The sequence below is a fragment of the Delphinus delphis genome, chromosome 11, assembly GCF_949987515.2.
Source record: "Delphinus delphis chromosome 11, mDelDel1.2, whole genome shotgun sequence".
Classification (NCBI taxonomy): domain Eukaryota; kingdom Metazoa; phylum Chordata; class Mammalia; order Artiodactyla; family Delphinidae; genus Delphinus; species Delphinus delphis.
This window is the reverse complement of record NC_082693.1, coordinates 87064685-87086292: the sequence shown is the minus strand read 5'-3', so window position 1 is coordinate 87086292 and position 21608 is coordinate 87064685. Positions and strand designations below refer to the sequence as shown.

Below are 21608 nucleotides of genomic sequence, written 5' to 3'. Positions count from 1 at the left end.
ATCAATTTAAAAAAAAAAAAATCTCCTTTTCTCTGCTTCTCTTTAGGGTAGCATTTAAGTTCCCAGATATTTAAAGGACAGTGCAAAGGAGTGTTGATCTGTCATTCCTTACTTGCCAACACTGACATCTGCTGAATGTCTCATCCTGTCTGGTCCTCAGATGTCGTTATCTCTCCAGGATGACATCTGTTGAGATGCCCACATCCCCATCTAGTCCTTGGTCACAATATCTTGTGACATTTTGCACATGCTGTACCCTTTAGCAAAACCCCTTGGTTAACTGGTTTTGTCTTTCAGCTAACTCTAAGGAAGCCCTCTAAGGAAGAGGGGATGTCTAGAAAACTCCAGCTGTTCTCTTAGCCAGCAGGATGGTTGGCAGGGCTCCCCAGGCCCTCTCTGTCCAATAGCATCCCTCATGGGCTTTTGGGCTGGGTCACAGTAAAGTGGTAATGGGACTTCCGTGAGGGGTCAGCCTCCAGATTTCAGATGGAAAGTTGGCAAGTCTCTTCTACTCTCAGATCACTCTAAGCTTATCTAGGAATCTGGAGTTAATCCAAAAAGGGTAGGTGAGATATTATCTTCTTATTTTAGAAAAGATAGATAATTATCTTTCTCATACGGCACTCATTTCCCATTTGCCCCCTGCCAGGATACCAAAATCTGCAGATGCTTGAGTCCCTTCTATAAAATGGTGCAGTATTTGCATATAACCCACACACATCCTCCTGTATACTTTAAACCAGCTCTAAATTACTTACAATTCAAAGTAAATGCTGTGTAAATAGAAATAAATACAGTGTAAATTATATGTAAATAGTTGCCTGTGCACAGCAAATTCAAGTTTAGCTTTTTGAAACTTTCTGGAATCTTTTTTTTTTTTTTTTTTTGCAGTACGCGGGCCTCTCACTGTTGTGGCCTCTCCCGTTGCGGAGCACAGGCTCCGGACACGCAGGCTCAGCGGCCATGGCTCACGGACCCAGCCGCTCCGCGGCATGTGGGACCTTCCCGGACCCAGGCACGAACCCGTGTCCCCTGCATCGGCAGGCGGACTCTCAACCACTGCGCCACCAGGGAAGCTCTGGAATCTTTTTTTTTTTTTTAATATTTTTGATCTGCAGTTGGTTGAATCTGTGGATGTGGAACCTGTGGATACGGAGAGCCAGAGAGCCTAAGAGCCTGATGTATGTTCCTCCCCCAAGTGCCTGCGGCATCAGTGGAACAACAAAGAAACCAAGCATACCAGAACCAGGAAGAGAAGCCCCTTCCTCTTTCAGTTTCCCTCCAGCACCCTCTACTGGCAATGTTTAACATGGTGCCAGTGGTGAAGGAGAAATCCTTACAGAGTTTAGTTCCATTAACACAGAGGAAGCACAAAAGGTGAATTTGGAGCTGAGAGGCAATAAGTTGATAACTGACATGTGGATGATGTACAGCGTTCATGTGATCAACTGGGTGTTATCACGGTCTGTAGAAGAACATTGATTGAGAGTCTGTTGGGTACTGGGCACTGTGGCATATGCTAAGGGTATAATGAGGAACACGATAGACCAAAATATCTGCCCTCCTGGAGTTTGCATATGGGATTGGGGCAGGCATAGATTGCCTGACAGTAAATAAGTAAACAACCAAAAAAATACAGATAACAATCGGTGCTATGATGAAAGTAAACAGGGGACTATAATAGAAACTAAGAAGGGGTCCTTTTTAGAATGGGCTGACAGGGGAGACCTCTTCCAGGAGGTGACAAAAATTATGAATGACTTTGAAATGGGCAAAAAAGATCACTAGGTCTCTTGTCTGGGACACCCTTCAAGTTATTCTCTGTCTGTCATTATCTTTAAACTATTTTACAGCTCTGTAAATTGTAGATAAACGATGCAATGCAAAGGAATGTTAACTATGGACATGTAAGTGGATTTTTCCTGTGAAAGTGAAATTGATTTCCCTCCCCCCAACGCCTCTGTAGAAGTGTTTTGCATATATTAAGCAAATTTACTTTTAGCATTCCTGATGGCCTACATGTATAACTGCTCTTTGGAATCTCCTTTTATTTCATTGTAACATCGTACTGGTTCCCTCATTAATTAACAAGTTTAGTGAAATCTTTGACATGTGTTCATTTTATATTCATATGAGAATGACATTAAAATAATGACGATCCTGGGGGAAGGCAAAATGGGTAAAGGGGGTCAACTGTATGGTGATGGATGGAAACTAAACTTTTGGTGGTGAGCACACTGTAGTATATATAGAAGTCAAAATATAACATTATACACGTGAAACTCATGTAATGTTATAAACCAATGTTACTTCAATTTAAAAAAAGATCCCTTAACACATTTAAATTCAATCCCTCCAAAGACTCCAGTGCTGGGGGGGTCACTCAGCCAGGGACTATTAGCCTAATATTCACATCACACCAAGACTGAGGGAGCTGATCACACTGTCTACTCCTTCATTATTTGTGTGTTGATAACACACGCCCAAAATCACCTCTACAAGACAGGGTCAAGGGAGAACACAGCCTTGCAATTTAGAGGCTGACACAGTTTTATCAAGGGTGCTTATGAAATCAAAGAGATACTGATTTTTCTAACACTGTGGGCAGTTAAAAGAACGTTTAATAGGACTCTTCATAGATATTTTTGAGCACATGACAGGGCTGTGCTTATAGAATCCTAGAATTTTAAAATAGTATAGCAAACTTAGAAATCTATTTCAATCCCCCCATTTTACATATGAATTAAGCAAGCCAGGAAAGCCTAGATGACTAGCTCAAGATCATTAACTAATTAACGGCGAGCTCAGATATAACCCAGTGTCTTCCTCTTAGTCCCATACTCTTTCTACCACCAGGATGTAGGAGCCAAACAGAATTTCACAAGAGATTCCCAGCAATGCTCCCCATCCCTTCTTTCCTTCTTCATACATATACACTCATTCTGAAAAAGAAAGGGAGTGGTGGTGTCAGTGATGGTATGTGATAAGGAAAGAGCTTTGGGCTCAGAAACAGTCTTGGTTTTTCATCTGGTTTTTCTACGTATTTGTATTTCTGAGCTTTAGCGTCTTCATCTGCAAAGGCACAAATAATAAGCTGCCTTATAAGATTATTCTGAGGGTTAATAATAACCTATATAAAGTGCCTGGCATATAGTTGGTAATCAATAAGTCATAGCTTTTATTAAATGCTTACAAAAATATATTAAAGAACAACCTACATGCCATAAAAAACCTTTACTCTTTGAGGAATGCACAGTTGACAGTACTGACATTTTCATAATAAGTTAGTACTTTCATGTGTAAATGAAAGTTATACACCCACCCACATACAGCCGTCTGTTAAAAAAAAAACATCTATTGAATGGACAACTGGCAAACATAAGGCAACTCCACACAAATCAATATTCTCTCTCTACCTCCCACTGTTACACTTAGATGCTTAAAATAATTCTTACGTCTCTAGACAAAATCTGCTTACTTTTTTTCGTTTGTTTTTGTCTTAATATTTATTTATTTATTTGTCTGTGCTGGGTCTCAGTTGTGGCATGCAGGATCTTTAGTTGTGGCATGCAGGATCTAGTTCCCTGACCAGGAATTGAATCCAGGCCCCCTGCATTGGGAGCACGGAGTCTTAACCACTGGACCACCAGGTTAAGTCCCAGAATCCGCTTACTTTCAAACTGCCTAAAATGAAATATGAACTAGAAACACTGTAGTTTTACAAGTACAATAGGCCCTGGAGTATGAGGCAATCCAAATGAGTGCACAGCTCTGTTTGCCACATCCTCTGCAAAAGTGATGGGACCCTGGGTGTGGTAATTAACCGAGGCTCATCCCCACTGATAAAAATAACTGTTTAATACTTCATAGTGAACAACAGGTTTTCATATACTATATAATTTTAAATGTTAAGAAACTAAAAAGAAGATGCTATGCCCTCCCTACGGCAACAAAAGCAGGGTTAGGGAAGTCTATCCAGACATATTGGCTCACTGGAGGACTAAATTTACATTACAGCTGTATTAGTTTGCTAGAGCTGCTGTAGTGATGTACCACAAAATGAGTGGCTTAGAACAACAGGAATTTATCATCTCACAGTTCTGGAGGCCGGAAGTCGGAAATCAAAGTGTTGGCAGGGCCATTCTCCCTCTGAAGGCACTAGGGAAGGATCTGTTCCAGGCCACTCTCCTAGCTTCGAGTAGGTCTTCGGTTTGTGGCAGTATAACTCCAATCTTCACATGGCCTTCTCTCTGTGTGTGGGTCTGTGTTGCATCCAAATTTCCCCCTTTTTAAGATACCAGTCATTGGATTTGGTCCCCTAATGACCTCATCTGCAAAGACCTTATTTCCAAATAAGGTCACATTCACAGGTACTAGGGCTTATATGAATTTTAGAGGTACACAACTCAATCTATAACAACCACCTCAAAGGTGGTTGTAGTGAGCAGCAGATTCTAAAGAAGAGCATTTTATAGAGGGAAAAATAGAACATATAAAGGTTAACAGACAGATTGTGAACTCTGTGAGGGCTGAGATATTTGTCTCTTTCTCCCTTGTATCTGCAGCACTTCGAAAAGTGCCAGTTTCATTCAGTAAGTGATTGTTGAATGAATATAAGGTCATTGCATGTCTAAGGAATGGCATGGCCTTAAGTTCATTGTCCCCAGGAAGGTAGGCAAAGATTCTATTACGAAGAGCCCTGCAAACCACACTAAGTGTAAGAAACTAGGGCTGACATGTTGACGATATTAAGGAATTCCACGGATGCCTGGCACCCGCCAGCTACTCCTCTTCCCCAGAGCACATGCAAGGGTGCCATGCCGCGAGGGCCGCAAGAAGAAGGGCGCCAGCTCTACACACTCCAAAGTAGAGCTGGGGTCTCCAGCTAAAGCTGGATGGAAGCACATGGTTTGGGCTCCAAGTCTACGTGGAGCCTCCTACTTTGCTCTTTCCAACCCATCCTGCCCTCACTCCCCGCCCGGCTGCCCCGCCGACTCCTGGAAGACACCAGGCTGTCTCCAGGGCTCCGTGAACCCCGCGGGAGGAATCCCGGAACCCGCTCCAACCACCCCCGGCCCCGCCCTCCTTCCCACTGGAACGCAGCGAGAGCGCAAGCGCGCCTTCCAGAGCAGAGCGCGCGCTCGCGAGCTCCCCGCATACCCGTGCTCATCCGGGTCTCGGCGAACCTCAGCCAACGGTGGACGTTCACGGCCCTCGAGGGCGGGGCTAAGCCTTCTCTCACATGGGGCCTCTGCTCACAGTGGGCGCTTCCAGGCAACACCAACCAGTCAGCCGAGAAAAGGGGCAGAGGGAGAATGTCTAGCGTCTGGGCGAGGATAGACCGTTTTGAGATGGAGCAGCTGTCGCCCCGTAGAAGCGACTGAAGTGCAAGCAGATTCCCCAGAGCTGCTGTAGTAAACACACTTCAGAAACGTGAGGTGCCGGTGGTCACGTGGGGAGTGCCCCCTCCAATGAGGAGCCGAGGGCGGGGCCGAGGCCGCTGACGCGGCGGTGGCGGCGGAGTCACCCGGCCAGCCTCGGGACCGGTCACCGGCCGGCAACCGTCCAGCGGCCTCGACCACCGCCTCCGTGCTCCGTCCTCACTCCTCTTTCCCGGGCCGAGAGGCAGCGTGGCCGACAGTGGCTAAATTCTCTCTCATTCCTGTCGGCGACTCGCCTCAGGCGGGCCGTCTGCTCCTCGGGGGCCGCCTCGGTGGGGCTAGGTTTCCGTGACGAACCTCCTGGGGCTGCCCGCGCCCGCTCGGGCCGTCGTGTCGGCTCGATTTTGTTGAACTTGCTCAGCCTCCGCCGGTCCGGGGCCCTCGAAGTTATGCGTCTCGTCCAGGAGGTGGCGGCGGGTGCCGGCTCCTAAAGGCGTCATACCCGGACTCCGCTGACTGGGCAACCTCCATTCATCTTCCAGCTGCGCCGCCAGCGCCCTCTCCCTCTCCCGTCCCCTCCTCGGACTCATTTTTTCCTTCCCTCCCCTCTGCCGCCCTTTCCTCACTCCTTGGGTGCGGCGATTCTCCTGCGACCGGAGGTGTCGGTTATGAGCCGGACGCCCCTGCCCTGAATTTCTCCGCGGAGGAGCTCGGCGGCTCCCCGCCACCCGCCGCGTCCCCGGGATGGGGGTGAATGCTGTGCACTGGTTCCGAAAGGGGCTTCGGCTTCACGACAATCCTGCCCTGAAGGAGTGTATTCAGGGCGCCGACACCATCCGCTGCGTCTACATCCTCGACCCCTGGTTCGCCGGCTCCTCCAATGTTGGCATCAACAGGTGGCGGTGAGTCAAAATCCCGTGGGAAATTGGTTTCGCTGTTTGCTGAATCAAGACTTCACATGCGATCGGCCAGACCTGAGAATTTAGACCTGGCACCGGCTTGCCTATGCCGTTTTAATTACTGCAGGTGCTTTAAGTATTAAATAGAACGGATTTAATAGTCCTCTGGACAGAGAGTGCTGTGCTGGCAGCCTGGAACACCTTGGCCTTAAGGTGTGAGTTCCGTGGCTCTGCACTAATGGGAACTCTTACCGTGGATTTATGGAGTGCTTAGTGCTGGAGTTAAAGAAACACCCGTCCAGTTCTCAGTGGCCCGTGGGTTGATTTCCTTGGCCTCTTTGTGACGTTTGAAGGGATTGCGGTTTTTAATGTTTGCGTTTGTGTGTGTCTAGTTAACTCATAGTATGGAGAAAATCATTCAGTAGAGTCGCCTCCAAATCCGGTTTTCTTCCACCATGAGGTTGCCACAGGCAAAGCAAGGGAAACATTTCTCTTTGCTCGGCTCTCCCTCTCCACTCCTCCTTGTGGTTGACTAGACAAGCACAGTTTTTCTTTCTAGGCAATGTATAATCCTTCTAGGATTCAGAGCACTGGAAGAAATCGTAGAGAAGCTTTATGATCTTTTCCTGAAACGCCAAGCTAGAGGATTGTTAGGCCCCCTGGTGGAAATGAAACCGTTCTTTCAACAGATTATTGATCACCTACTGTATACCAGGCACTGCTTTAAACACTAGGGATACGGTAGTGAATGAAACAGATAGAACTTCTTGTGCTTTTCAAGCACATGTCCCAGAAAGCATATAGTATTTAGTGGCGATAAAGGATTTGCAGAAATAGAGATAAAAGGGATGAAAAATACAAGGGGTCGGGGTTGGAGTAGCAGTTTAAAATATGGTGATAGGGAAAAACTCAGAGAAAGTTACAGTTGAGCAAGATGATGAAGCAAGTAATGGATTACAGATATCTAGGGAAAAGCATTCCAGGGAGAAGGAACAGTAAGAGAAAAGAACCTGAGTTGGAAATATGCTTAACCTTTGGAAGGAACAACAGAAGAAACCAATATGGCTGGAGCAGAATAAGTGAGAGGAAAAGTAGTAGATGAGGTCAGAGATGTAATAGGGCCAGATTGAGTAGAGCTTTATAGGCAGTTGTCACGATTTGGGCTTTTACTCACAGCAAAGTGGGAATAATTGTAGGATTATGAGCAGAGAAGTGATGTGATTTGACGTAAGTTTTTAAAAAACTTCTCTGGCTGCGGTTCTGAGAACAGACTCAGATTGTGGGATGGAGGTGGACAAAAAGCAGTAAGACCAGTTAGGAGTCCATTGCATTCATCCAGGTGAGATATGATAATGACTTGGACCATAGTGATTGTGGTGGACATGGTGACAAGTAGTCAAGTGCTGAGTATATTTTGAAGGCAGGATTCACAGAATTTATTGACAGATTGGATATATGGTGTGAGAGAAAGAGAAGGAATTAGGAATGATTTCAAAATTTGACTTGAGAAACTAGAAGGATGGAACTGCTCTTTGCTAAGTGGTCAGTTGAAGAAGCCATTGAGAGGGTGATTTGAGTTCTCTTTTGAACTTGGTTAAGTTTGAAATGTTTATTACACATCCAGGTAGAGATAGCAGATAGGTAGTTGGATATATCTGGAGTTAAGGACAGAGATCCAGGCAGGAGGTATAAATTAGAGAGTCATCACTTTATAGGTACCTTTTAAAGCCATTTATTAATCCATTCAGTCATTGAACAGGTATATGGCATGCATGTACTACATGTCAGACACTTTTAGGTGTAGGGCATTCAGTATAAACAAAATAGCTAAAAAATCCCTGTCTTGTTGAAGCACATTCTGGTAGAGCCATGAGACTATATGAGAACATTAAGAAAATGAGTGTATATAGAGAAGAGAGGCGGTCCAAGAACTGAGCCTTGGGTACTCAAATGTGTTGAAATTGTGGACCTGTGGAAGAACCAGCGTAGGAATTTGAGAAGGAACATCTAGGAAGATAAGAAAACCCAGAAGAGTATGGTGTCTTGGAAGCCAAGTAAAGAAGGAGAGAGAGTGTTTCAAAGAAAGTGTTTTACCTTTGTCAAGTTGCTGGTCAAGTGAGATGAGGACTGAAAATTAAAAATCATATTTAGCATTTGAGATCATTCATAATCATGACTAAAGTGGTTCCAGTAGTGTCGGAGAGAAAAGCCTTTTGGGAATGGCTAGCTCTTTTTTTTTTTTTTTTTTTTTTTGCGGTACGCAGGCCTCTCACTGTTGTGGCCTCTCCCGTTGCCGAGCACAGGCTCCGGACGCGCAGGCTCAGCGGCCATGGCGCACAGGCCCAGCCGCTCCGCAGCATGTGGGATCTTCCCGGACCGGGGCACGAACCCGTGTCCCCTGCATCGGCAGGTGGACTCCCAACCACTGCGCCACCAGGGAAGCCCTAACTAGCTCTTCTAAGAAGTTTTCCTCTAGGGGGATCAGAGAAATGGTGTAGTTCCTGGAGGAGAACATGAAGTCAAGAGAGGATTTTTTTTAAGATGGGAGAAATTACAGCATGTTTGTGTACTGATGGGAATTATATAGCAACTCTATATAAAACACTTTCCTTAGCAGAATTGGTGTCAAAGTTGATTCTGGAAAAAGATAATAAATGTTATATATTTTAATCTATTAATATCTTAATATAGTAATGATTCCCTCTTCATAAGATTGTTAGGAGGATTAAATTAGTTTAAAAATGTTAAATGCGGGCTTCCCTGGTGACGCAGTGGTTGAGAGTCCGCCTGCCGATGCAGGGGACACGGGTTCGTGCCCCGGTCCGGGAAGATCCCACATGCCGAGGAGCCTGTGCGTCCGGAGCCTGTGCTCGGCAACGGGAGAGGCCACAACAGTGAGAGGCCCGCGTACTGGGAAAAAAAAAAAAAAAAAAAGTTAAATGCTTAAAATGTGAGTGGTAGTAGTAAGTGCTTATTTGCTGTTTGCTCTTAAATTGGAAGTCCTAGGTAAATAATATCTAGTTAAATGCCTACAGTCAGTTTCTTCTAGAGTACTTTATAAGTTTATAAAACCTAAACTATAAAATTCTGTAGATTAGGGGTTATATATTGCTTTACTTTGTACATCCAACAACTCACATTGTTAAATAATGAGTGAAATAAAACTTGTAAGCATAATAGGAATAGTCCCATATTTTCCTTTTTAAAAAGGATTTTTTTAACTACTAAATATTGCCCTTGATGAGTAACAGATAAAGATGTAAATAATGAAGAGAGACAGTTTTCCACTGAAGTCTGTTATAAAAAGGAGGGAGAGATTTTATTTAATTTGTTCTCATAGCACCAACTACAGTGCTTTTCATATAGTAGTAACTCAGTTAATGTTTGTTAATGAAGTGACTTCCAGGAGTCAATAATTTTATGTTTAAACAACTTTATTAATTTACTCATTGACCATAGAATAAGGTGCAAATTCCTTAGCTTGGCATTCAGGCTGTCTTGTGGGTTTCTGTCTTCTTTCCTTTGTGCCATTTCCTTTAATCAATAGTATTTCCTAGATTTTTGGATTTAACCGAAAAACAAATTTTTAAAAATTTATTTTGCCTAAGTAAATTAACAGAACCACCTTTTGATGTTGCCATCATTTCATTTAAGCAACTAGAGAAAGAAGAACAAACAAAAGCCGAAGTTAGCAGAAGGGATGAAATCATAAAGATCAGAGCAAAAATAAATGAAATAGAGACTAAGAAAACAGTAGAAAAGATCAATGAAACTAAAAGCTGGTTCTTTGACAAGATAAAATTAATGAACCTTTAGCCAGACTCATCAGGAAAAAAAAGGGAGAGGACCCAAATGAATAAAATTAGAAATGAAAAAGGAGAAGTTACAATGGACACCACAGAAATACAGAGGACCATAAGAGACTACTACAACCAACTATATGCCAATAAAATGGACAACCTAGAAGAAATGAACAAATTCTTAGTAAGGTGCAATCTCCTAAGACTGAACCAGGAAGAAATAGAAAATATGAACAGACCAATTACAAGTACTGAAATTCAATCGGTGATTAAATAGCTCCCAACCAACAAAAGTCCAGGACTAGATGGCTTCACAGGTGAATTCCACCAAACATTTAGAGAAGAGTTAACACCTGTCTTTCTGAAACTATTCCAAAAAACTGCAGAGGAAGGAACACTTCCAAACTCATTCTATGAGGCCACCATCACCCTAATACCAAAATCAGAAAAAGATACCACACACACAAAAAAATTACAGGCCAATATCACTGATGAACATAGATGCAAAAGTCCTCAACAAAATACTAGCAAACTGAATCCAGTCGTACATTAAAAGGATCATACATCATGATCAAGTGAGATTTATCCCAGGGATGCACAGATTTTTCAGTATCCACAAATCAATCAGTATGATACACCACATCAACAAATTGAAGAATAAAATCCATATGATCATCTCTGTAGATGCAGGAAAAGCTTTTGATAAAATTCAACATCCAGTTATGATAAAAACTCTCCAGAAAGTGGGCATAGAGGGAATATACCTCAACATACTAAAGGCCGTATATGACAGACCCACAGCTAACATAATCAATGAAAAGCTGAAAACATTTCCTCTAAGATTAGGAAAAAGACAAGGATGTCCACTCTTGCCACTTTTATTCAACGTGGTTTTGGAAGTCCTAGCCACGGTGATCAGAGGGGAAAAAAGAAATAAAAGGGAGCCAAATTGGGACAGAATAAGTAAAACTGTCACTGTTTGTGGATGACATGATACTATACATAGAAAATCCTGAAGATGCCACCAGAAAAATACTAGAGCTTATCAATGAATTTGGTAAAGTTGCAGGATACAAAATTAATATGCAGAAATCTGTTGCATTTCTATATGGTAACAGTGAAAGATCAGAAAGAGAAATTAAGGAAACAATTGAATTCACCATCACATCAAAAAGAATAAAATACCTAGGAATAAATTGACCTAAGGAGGCAAAAGACCTGTACTCCAAAAACTGTAAGACCCTGATGAAAGAAATTGAAGATGACACAAACAAATGGAAAGATGTACTGTATTCTTGGATTGAAAGAATCAATATTGTCAAAATGACTATACTACCCAAGTCACTCTACAGATCAAAGTACCAATGGCATTTTTCACAGAACTAGAACAAAAATTTTTTAAATTCGTATGGAAACAAAAAAGACTGCGAATAGCCAAAGCAATCTTGAGAAAGAAAAATGGAGCTGGAGGAATCATGCTCCCTGACTTCAGACTATACTACAAAGCAACAGTAATCAAAACAGTATGGTACTGGCACAAAAACAGAAGTATAGATCAATGGAACAGGTAGAAAGCCCATAAATAAACCCACACACCTATGGTCAATTACTCTACAATAAAGGAGGCAGTAACGTGTAATGGAGAAAAGACAGTCTCTTCAATAACCGGTGCTGAGAAGACAGGACAGCTACATGTAAAAGAATGAAATTAGAACATTCTTTAACACCATACACAAAAATAAACTCAAAATGCATTAAAGACCTAAATGTAAAATTGGATATCATAAAACTCTGAGAGGAAAACATAGGCAGAACACTCTTTGACACAAATCGTAGTAATATCTTTTTGGATGTGACTCCCAGAGTAATGGAAATAAAAACAAAAATAAACAAATGGGACCTAATTAAACTTAAAACCTTTTGCACAGCAAAGGAAACCAGAAAGAAAACAAAAAGACAACCTACAGAATGGGAGAAAATATTTGCAAATGATGTGACCGACAGGGAATTTATCTCTAAAATATACAAACAGCTCATACAGCTCAATATCAGAAAAAACAAACAATCCAATCAAAAAATGGGCAGCAGATCTAAATAGACATTTCTCCAAAGAAGGCATACAGATGGCCAAAGGCACATGAAAAGATGCTCATCATTGCTAATTATTAGATAAATGCAAATCAAAACTACAATGGGGTATCACCTCACACCAGTCAGAATGGCCATCATCAAAAATTCTACAAACAATAAATGCCGGAGAGAGTGTGGAGAAAAGGGAACCCTCCTACACTATTGGTGGGACTGTAAATTGGTACAGCCACTATGGAGAACGTATGGAGTTTCCTTAAAAAACTAAAAATAGAGCTACCATATGATCCTGCAATCCCACTCCTGGACATATATCTGGAGAAAACCATAATTCGAAAAGATACATGCATCCCAATGTCCGTAGCAGCACTTTTACAATAGCCAAGACCTGGAAACAACCTGTATGTCCATTGACAGATGAATGGATAAAGAAGATGTGAAACACACACACACACACACACACACACACACACACACTGGAATATTACTCAGCCATAAAAAGAATGAAATAATGACATTTGCAGCAACATGGGTGGGCCTAGAAGATTATCACGCTAAGTGAAGTAAGCCTGGCAAAGACAAATATCATATGATATCACTTATATGTGGAATCTAAAAAAAAAATATTATACAAATGAGCTTATATGCAAAACAGAAATAGACCCCCACACATAGAAAACAAACTTATGGTTACCAAAGGGGAAGGGGGGAGGATAAATTAGGAGTTTAGGATTAACATATATACACTACTATATATAAAACAGATAACCAACAAGGACCTACTATATGGCACAGAGAACTATACTCAATATTTTGTAATAACCTATAAGGGAAAAGAATCTGAAAAAGAACATATATATGTGTGTGTGTACATATCTATACACACACACACAAACACACATATATATAGTTATAACTGAATCACTTTGCTGTATACCTGAAACTAACACAACATTGTAAATCAACTATACTTCAATTTAAAAAGAAGGGTGCTCTACTATTTACAGTAGGCAAGACATGGAAACAATGTAAATTTCCATTAACAGATGAATGGATAAAGAAGATGTGGTACACACACACACACACACACACACACACACACACACACATACTCATATACTGGAATATTACTCAGCCATAGAAAAGAATGAAATAAGGTCACTTGCAGCTACATGGATGGACCTAGAGGTTATCCTATGAAGCAAAGTAAGTCAGAAAGAGAAAGACAAATAACATATGATATCATTTGTATGTGGAAGCTAAAATATGACACAAATGAACTTATTTACAAAAGAGAAACAGACTCACAGACATAGAGAACAGACTTGTGGTTGCCAAGGTGGAGGGGGGTGCAGGAGGGGGTTGGATTGGGAGTTTGAGACTAGCACATGCCAACTACTGTATATAAAATAAAGAAGAAGGTCCTACTGTATAGCACAGGGAACAATATTCAATATCCTGTAATCATAATGAAAAAAATATGAAAAATAATATATATGTAACTGAATCACTTTGCTGTACACCAGAAACTAATACAACATTGTGAATCGAATATACTTCAGTTTTTAAAAAAGGAGTGCTTTAACATTAAAAAAAAGTTTGAAGGACATTGTTACAAAATAAAAGTTCTTTGATTTGAATAAATTAAGCTTTATGAAAATTCACTTTGCCCCATTTGATCTCTCAGACCAGTGAAAATTTTATCGTGAATTTGTCATCTTTGGATTTGAGTAGTTTATAGTATTTCAATTCCTTCCTTCACTTATTTCTTGTTGAAGTTATGTGACACAAAAACTTATATGTGAATGTCCATAGAGTTACTATTATTCATAATAACCTAAAGGTAGAAACAACCTAAATGTCCATCTGTTGATGAATGGCTAAACAAAATATGATATATCTGTACAATGGAATATTATTCAATCATAAAAAGGGGTACTGATACATGCTACAACATGGATGGACATGAAAACATTATACTAAGTGAAGAAGCCAGTCACAGTATCCCACATGCTATTTGATTCTATTTATATGAAATGTCCTCAACGGCTAAGTATGTAGAGATAGAAAATAGATTAGTGACTTCTTCGGTCTGGTGGGGGAGGGGTTGTGGGAGTTGAGCTAAGGGGCATGGGGTTTCTTTTTGAGGTGATGAAAATGTTCTAGAAGGTGATGGTTGCACAACTTTGTGAATATACTAAAAACCATTGAATTGTACATGTTGAAAAATAAACAAAACCCCAGAACCCTACTCACCTCTTTAAGGCCCAGTCCAAATGACGCCGTTTCCAGTATACCTTTCTTTAACATCTTGTCTGGTTGATGAACAGTTTTGTGAGCTCTTATATCATTTTTTGATACTACTTATATCATCCTTAGTAATTACTTCTTTCATTTGTAAATATTGATATAGTTCTCATATATTCATTTCTCCCCTGTTTAACAGATTGCACCTCTTCTTCCTAAAGAGAAGATACTATTCATTTAATCAGAGTTTATTTGGGGTTCATATTCATGGCAGGCACTATTCTTGGTGCTGGGGATACAACAATGAATAAACAGAAAAAGTCCCTGCCTTGAGAAGCTTCTAGTATAGGAGGAAAAACAGACAATAAAACAAACATATCAGCTGGTGGTAATTGTAATGGAGAGAAATAAAGCAGAATGTGAGAACAGAGACCTAAATGAAGGAGAAAAAAGCTATGGAAATATCTGGGGGAAGAGCCCTGTGTATTCTTCACAATGTCTAGCATCATGTCTTGTACAAAGTAGGCATTTGGTAATTATCTTTTAAATTTTCTTTGTTAAGTCTAGGATTTGGGAGAGGGGCAGTTACTTCCCTTAACTTAGATGCTAATGTGTAACAAACTCATAATTTGGAAAAATAATTTTTAATGAAGAGATTACTTTTGATATTTAAACTTAAACATGTTTATGACACAGTTGATGCTGTCACATGAGAGTCTCTTAATTTTCAGTAACCGAATCTATAAATGTATCCACATCTTTACTTATTCTTTCCTTCTACTGTATGACTTCAGTGAAAGAGATATTGCTTACCCTATTCAAAACCAGTATCTTTTCTCCATTGTATATTCTTGCCTCCTTTGTTGTAAATCAATTGACCATAAGTGTCTGGGTTTATTTCTGGGCTTTCTATTCTGTTCCATTGATCTATGTGTCTGTTTTGTGCCAGTACTATATTGTGTTGATTACTATAGCTTTGTAGTATCATCTGAAGTCAGGGAGCATGATTCCTCCAGCTCTGTTCTTTCTCAAGATTTGGCTTTTCAGGGTCATTTGTGTTTCCACACAAATTTTAAAATTATTTGTTCTAGTTCTGTGAAAAATGCATTGGTATTTTGATAGGGGTTGCATTGAATCTGTAGAGTGCCTTGGGTAGTATGGTCATTTTAACAATATTGATTCTTTCAATCCAAGAACACAGTGTATCTTTCCATCTGTTTGTGTCATCTTGAATTTCTTCCATCAGTATCTTATAGTTTTTGGAGTACAGGCCTTTTGCCTCCTTAGGTAGGTTTATTCGTAGGTATTTTATTCTTTTTGATGTGATGGTAAATTCCATTGTTTCTTTAATTTCTCTTTCTGATCTTTCTGTATTAGTGTATAGAAATGCAACAGATTTCTGTGTGTTAATTTTGTATCCTGCAACCTTACCAGATTCGTTGATGAGCTCTAGTAGTTTTCTGGTGGTGTCTTTAAGATTTTCTAATTTGAAAAGATACATGCATCCCAATGTTCACAGCAGCATTGTTTACAATTGCCAAAATATGGAAGCAACCTAAGTGTCCATCAACAGCTAAATGGATAAAAATGGATAAACAAGATGTGGTGTGTGGTGTATATATATGTATGTGTATACACACACACACACAATGAAATACTATACAGCCATAAAAAAGAGCGAAAATTTGCCGTTTCCAGCAACATGGAGAAACATGGAGGGTATTATGTTAAGTGAAATAAGTCAGACAGAGAAAGAAAAATACTATATGATATCAGTTATATATGGAATCTAAAAAATACAACAAACTAGTGAATATAACAAAAAAGAAACAGACTCACAGATACAGAGAACAAACTAGTGCTTACCAGTGAGAAGGGGGAGAGGGATAATAGAGGGGTGGGGGAGTGGGTGGTAAAAACTGTTGGGTGTAAGATATGCTGCAAGGATGTATTGTACAACATGAAGAATATAGCCAATATTTTGTAATAATTGTAAATGGAGTGTAACCTTTAAAAATTGTATAAAGTAAAATAAATGCCTTTAAAAATCCCAGTATCTTCATCTGTACTCTATAAACTTTGTTAGCTTTATTGAGGTATAATTGACAAATTGAAATTGTATATATTTAAGCTGTAAGATAGATTTTTTGATATATGTATTCATCGTGAAGCTCATTTTTGATTATTCACTTTCACCTTTTCTTTAACGCTGTCCTCTTTTTAAGTTGCTTCCAATCAACATTTACACATGCTTAAAACCAAATTCTATAAACAAACAACAACAAAAAACCAAACAGGAACGAAACCTACCCTTGACATTCCTCTCCTGAAACTATGTTTCTCAGTTCCTTTATAGTCACACTTCCTAAACAAGGTGTCTAAATACTGACTGACTTCATTTCTTTATCTTCTACTCACCCTTGAACCCACTCCAAATTTGGTTTTACCCACTCCCCATCCCCTTCTCCACCAAAACTGTTTTCATCCAAAGGATACTTTAAAACTTTTCATTCCTGGACTTTTTACTGTTTGACACATTTGACTACACATTCCTCTTCTTCCCTCTGCTTTGGTTAGAGGTTTCTCCTACGTTTGTTTTTCTGCCAGAGCTATTAGTGTTCTTCCTTAACTTCTCTTTTTCTGTTCAACCCTTAAATGCCCCTTAAGTCTGTAATCTCCACCCTCTTTTCCTTATTCCTAGGTAATCTTCTCTCTTCATAAAGTCAGTTACCAATCTATATGCCCAGAATTCACAAATTAGTATTTGCAGCCCAGATCTCTCACCTGACCCCCAGATATGTGTCCACTATATATAGATTCCCTCCATATTTGAATGTATTATATTATCTTAAACTCAATTTGTTCAAAACAGAGTGCATCTTTTCCCTTACCTCTTTCTCAAAAACAAACAAAAAACTCCAAACTGACTTTTCTTGTGTTTCTTATCTTCATAAATAATACTGCCATTTGCCCAGTTGCTCACAGAGTTTACATATTAGGTTAATTGTGTATTCATTTATTCTACAGATAAATGTGTGTCCCTACTGTGTGCCAATCACTTTGCTAATTTCTGAGGATAAAATGGTAGTCAACAGATAAATTCTCTGTCCTCAGGGAGTTTACAATGTAGAGACAGATTTATTCAGAAATAAAGTAATCATGGAAGTACATTCTTCTGTCTCCATTGCCACTTTAGCCCATACCACTATCCTTTTTGTGTAGATTTTTCATAGTTTACAAATCATTGTTCCCCTTGCCCTCCTCTAATTCATCCTTTACACAACAACCAGAGTCATCTTTTAAAATTGTTAATCTGATCATGTCCTTTGCTATTTTAAAATCCTTCAGTGACATTTATTTACCCTTATGTAAGGGTTCAAAAAACCATAGCATGGTTTAAAATCTCTGTGTAATCTGGTCTTCTGCTGCTTTTCCCACCCTCCAGGGATTGCCTCACTGAGGCATTTGAACTAAGCATTGAAGTATGAGATGGATCTTAATAAACAGAGAAAAGAGGGAAGGGAATTCCAGCCAGAGGGAAGAAAATTCCAGACTGAGGAAAAAACGTGAGGGGAGGCACTGTATTCTGATACTGGTGAGGAGGTTGATGTAACCGAATCATATCATGCATAAAAAGATAGGCGGTGTTGTTTAGCACTCTTGGTTCAGTGCTTTAGATGGTTGCCTGACTCAGACGAGCTTAAGCAGAAAGACAGTTTATTGGCAGGTGTAATTGAACAATCCAAGGGAAATTGGCTTCAGACATGGGTTGATGCTAGGGCTCAGAAGGGCCAAATTCTCTCTGCATCTCCAAACTTCACTTATTCTGCACTGGGTTTTCAGACAGGCTGTCCTCTGGTGGTAAAATATAGCAATAACAATAGCAGGTATATAGTAAAAAGCATTTGCTTCTGCCCCAGAAGTGTCAGCAAAAGTCTGTGGCATTTCAGTGGCTCTGTTTGAGCCAATTCTGAACCAGTCATTATGAACCTGATTGTCTGAGCTGGAGTTGTTTGCCTCATGGGTGGAATCAGCTTGACTGGACTGAAGTAACTGAAGTAGAATAAGTAGGAAGTAGGTGGATGTCCTAAAACAACAGATGCCTATTATATAAGAACTCGGATCAGAAAGTGGGACTAAGTCAGAAAAACTTTGACCCCTGTTAGGGAACTATAACTTTGGCATCTGAGTGAATGATAGAGAAAAGAGACAATATAGCAGTGTGAAGCTTTATCAACAGTTCAGTTGAAAGATAATATAGACTTGAATTAGGGAAATGGCTGTGAGGAAGGGGAGGGATGCAAGAGGGTAATTGTAGAGGTGCGATGGATAGTTTAGGTGACTGTAAAAGGCAGTTACGTAGAGGAGGGTGAGGGAGAGAGTAAAATGTAAGATTCTCATGCTTTATGCCTCTTTGACAATTAAACATTAACTAAGTTAGGGATAGATCATATTTAGATGATGACAAGAGTGAGTTTAGTTTAGGTCATGATGAATATGAGGTGCTGCTAAGATATCAGTATGGGAAATGGAGAAAATAGAAGTTCAAGTTCGGGGAGTATAGACATTAGAGCTGTGGATATGGGAGTAATTCCTATATAATTAATAGGTGAAGCATGACTGCTGATATTAGATAGAATAAGACCCATCAGTACCTTGGAGAATACTGTATTTAAGATGAATAGGAAGTGGTGAAGGAGACTGAAGAGAATCAGTCAGAGAGAAAGGGAGTCAGGAAACCAAAGGTGGCAAGAATTTTCCTTCATTGTGCTGAAGAAGGCAGGTTAGGATGAGTTTTGACAGTTACGCGGGAAAAATTTGTCAGAGACTTGGAAATGGGCAGAAGAAATTACTGCGTATCTGAATGCTGGGCATTGGACCCTCCAGAACCTAGAGGACCCTCCAGGAATTATATTATTTTGATTTAGAGATATATATTTTTGTCCTTGATTGACTAGACTGTTTTACAACTCTGCAAAAAGGCGACAGAAGTTTCGTTCTAGAAAACTGGTAACAACAAATATTTCCTGCCTATACTAATGCAATTATTCCTGTTCATGCCATGCAAATGAATTTTATAGACTGGGCAATATAAATCTCTGAATGTCAGATTCTCATTTGAACCAGTTTTAACATCTTACTGGTTCCTTCATTCATTAATAAGTTCATTTCACATTTGTATGAGAGTCGTGATTTAACCATTTTAAAAATTATACTTTAACTATTACAAAGGCCTTTGGTAAACTTTGGGAAAGCAGCTTCAATGTAGTTGTAAGGACAGAAATCAGGGTGTTACAGAAAGTGTGTCTGTGTGTGTGTGTGTGTGGCTGGTGTAGGGGAGGAGGGTGATGATTGAGGGATTGGTGAAGAGAGTTTTTATGGGAGAGGTAAGACATAAGCTGGATGCACAGGTTCTGGACAGGCTGAGGGAAGGTGAATTTTGGGTAGATCGTCAGACTTGTAGTCCAGACAGGATGACAAATAGAAAATAAAATATATAGATAAGGTGAGGCCCGAATGTGTAGTCCTTTTAATGACAGCCTGAAGTGAGTTTAGAACATCTGACTGTCCTAAAACCTAGATACTAATCCCTGCTTTCCTGTTCAGTAGCAATTGGGCTGACTTTGGGTAAGTCACTCCTTCATTTTATTCATTCAGTAAATGTTCATTAAGAGATTGTTATCTGCCAGGCACTTTGCAAGGCACAAAGATGAAGGTCATAGTTTCTGCCCATAAAGAAACTTTCACACCACTCAAGGACAAATAATTAGAATATAGGATGTTAAATAGGACTTCTGTAGAAATATTCTGGAACTCCTCCTCTCTCAAACCAGTATCTCCCTCCCTCCTACCTCCTACACTTTCCCTCCCCCCAACTCACTCTCTCTCTCTCTTTCTCTCTTCCTCTCTCCCTCTCTCTATCTCTCTCTCTCTCTCTCTCTGTTCTCACACACACATACACACACACGCACACACCACCTCTACTCCTAATCCCTCCTCCTCCCCCAGGGTTGTCTCTCTTCTGTGCTCCTAAGATTATCCTAATATGAAAAGGAAGATACTAAAAAAAAAAAAAAAAGCCCTCTTATCTGATATCATTGGGACTAGCAGTTAGTTATTTGAAAAAGGCAAGTGTAAAAAATAACATATAAATGTACATTAATTTGACAGCTTTTGATGTAGGGTGGAATTCTAAGTCTGGATTCTCTGTCTCTCTTCTTTATCCACGTTTACTCCTTAGGTGATTTAATCTAGTCACATACTTGAATACCTCATGCATTTCCTGCCCTGACCTCTATCTTGAGTTACAGACCTAGGTATCCAGTATTTTTACTCAGATTGCAAATAAGCATCTTAAACTTAATTTTGCCTCCTTCTCCTCCACCTCCCACTGTTTCTCTATGTCACATATGGCAACATTCACCTCATTGCTCTGCAAAAACCTAAGAACCATCTTTCCTTCATTGCTTTTTTTCCCTCACAACCCCATCTCTAGTCCTTCAGCAATTACTGTTGCTTTTCTTTCAAAATAATTCCCATATTGATTCAAATCTCACATTTCCACTGCTATCATACTATCCAAGTCACCAACATTTCTTGCAGGACTACTGCAGTAGCCTCCTAACTTCTCTACTTCCATTTTTATAACTTCCTTCCCAGTCTCTTCCATGTGGAAGCCAGAGTAGTATTTTAAAAAACCTTAATCAAATCAGGTCATTCCCACGCTCAGAATCCTCCAGTGACTTCCAGGGTATTAGCATTTCTACTTCTCTACCTGAACATTATATTCCCTTATAACTTAACAGGGCTCATTCCTTCAGTATCTCTCCTTAGAGAGGCCTTTTCTGACCATCCTATGTCATTGCCCCTACTCCTTCCCTGCATCTCCCACTTTTCACTTTCTTCCTCCTTGCCCTGTTTTATTTTTCATGGCATTTATTACTACCTGAAATCATTGATTGATTGATTGAATGACTGATTGATTGATTGTTTTATTCCTTCACCAAATTACACAAGAGAGGGGTTGATTCATTATTGGTTCCTCAGTCCTGTAACACAGTTCTCACTGGTTGGTCTAGGGACGTTTTGGGTTCCCAAGACTCTTTCAGGGTATTTGTGAAGTCAAACTATTTTTGTAATAATACTAAGACATTATATGACTTTCTTACTGTCATTTTCTCATATCTGTACAG

At 40.1% G+C, this 21608-nt stretch overlaps 1 protein-coding gene across 4 annotated transcripts in view; it reads left to right on the top strand.

Moving 5' to 3' along the window:
* The first annotated feature begins 5328 nt into the window (after nucleotides 1-5328).
* CRY1 (cryptochrome circadian regulator 1) overlaps nucleotides 5329-21608 on the top strand; it is a 93840-nt gene continuing 77560 nt past the window's right edge. For 2 of the 4 annotated variants that reach the window (XM_060025549.2, XM_060025544.2), the window contains exon 1: nucleotides 5329-6283. In XM_060025549.2, coding sequence (XP_059881532.1) covers nucleotides 6126-6283 — 158 coding nt within the window. In that variant the 5' untranslated portion in view covers nucleotides 5329-6125. The remainder of the gene's footprint in view (nucleotides 6284-21608) is intronic. The other 2 variants (XM_060025545.2, XM_060025548.2) reach the window with 2 other exon arrangements.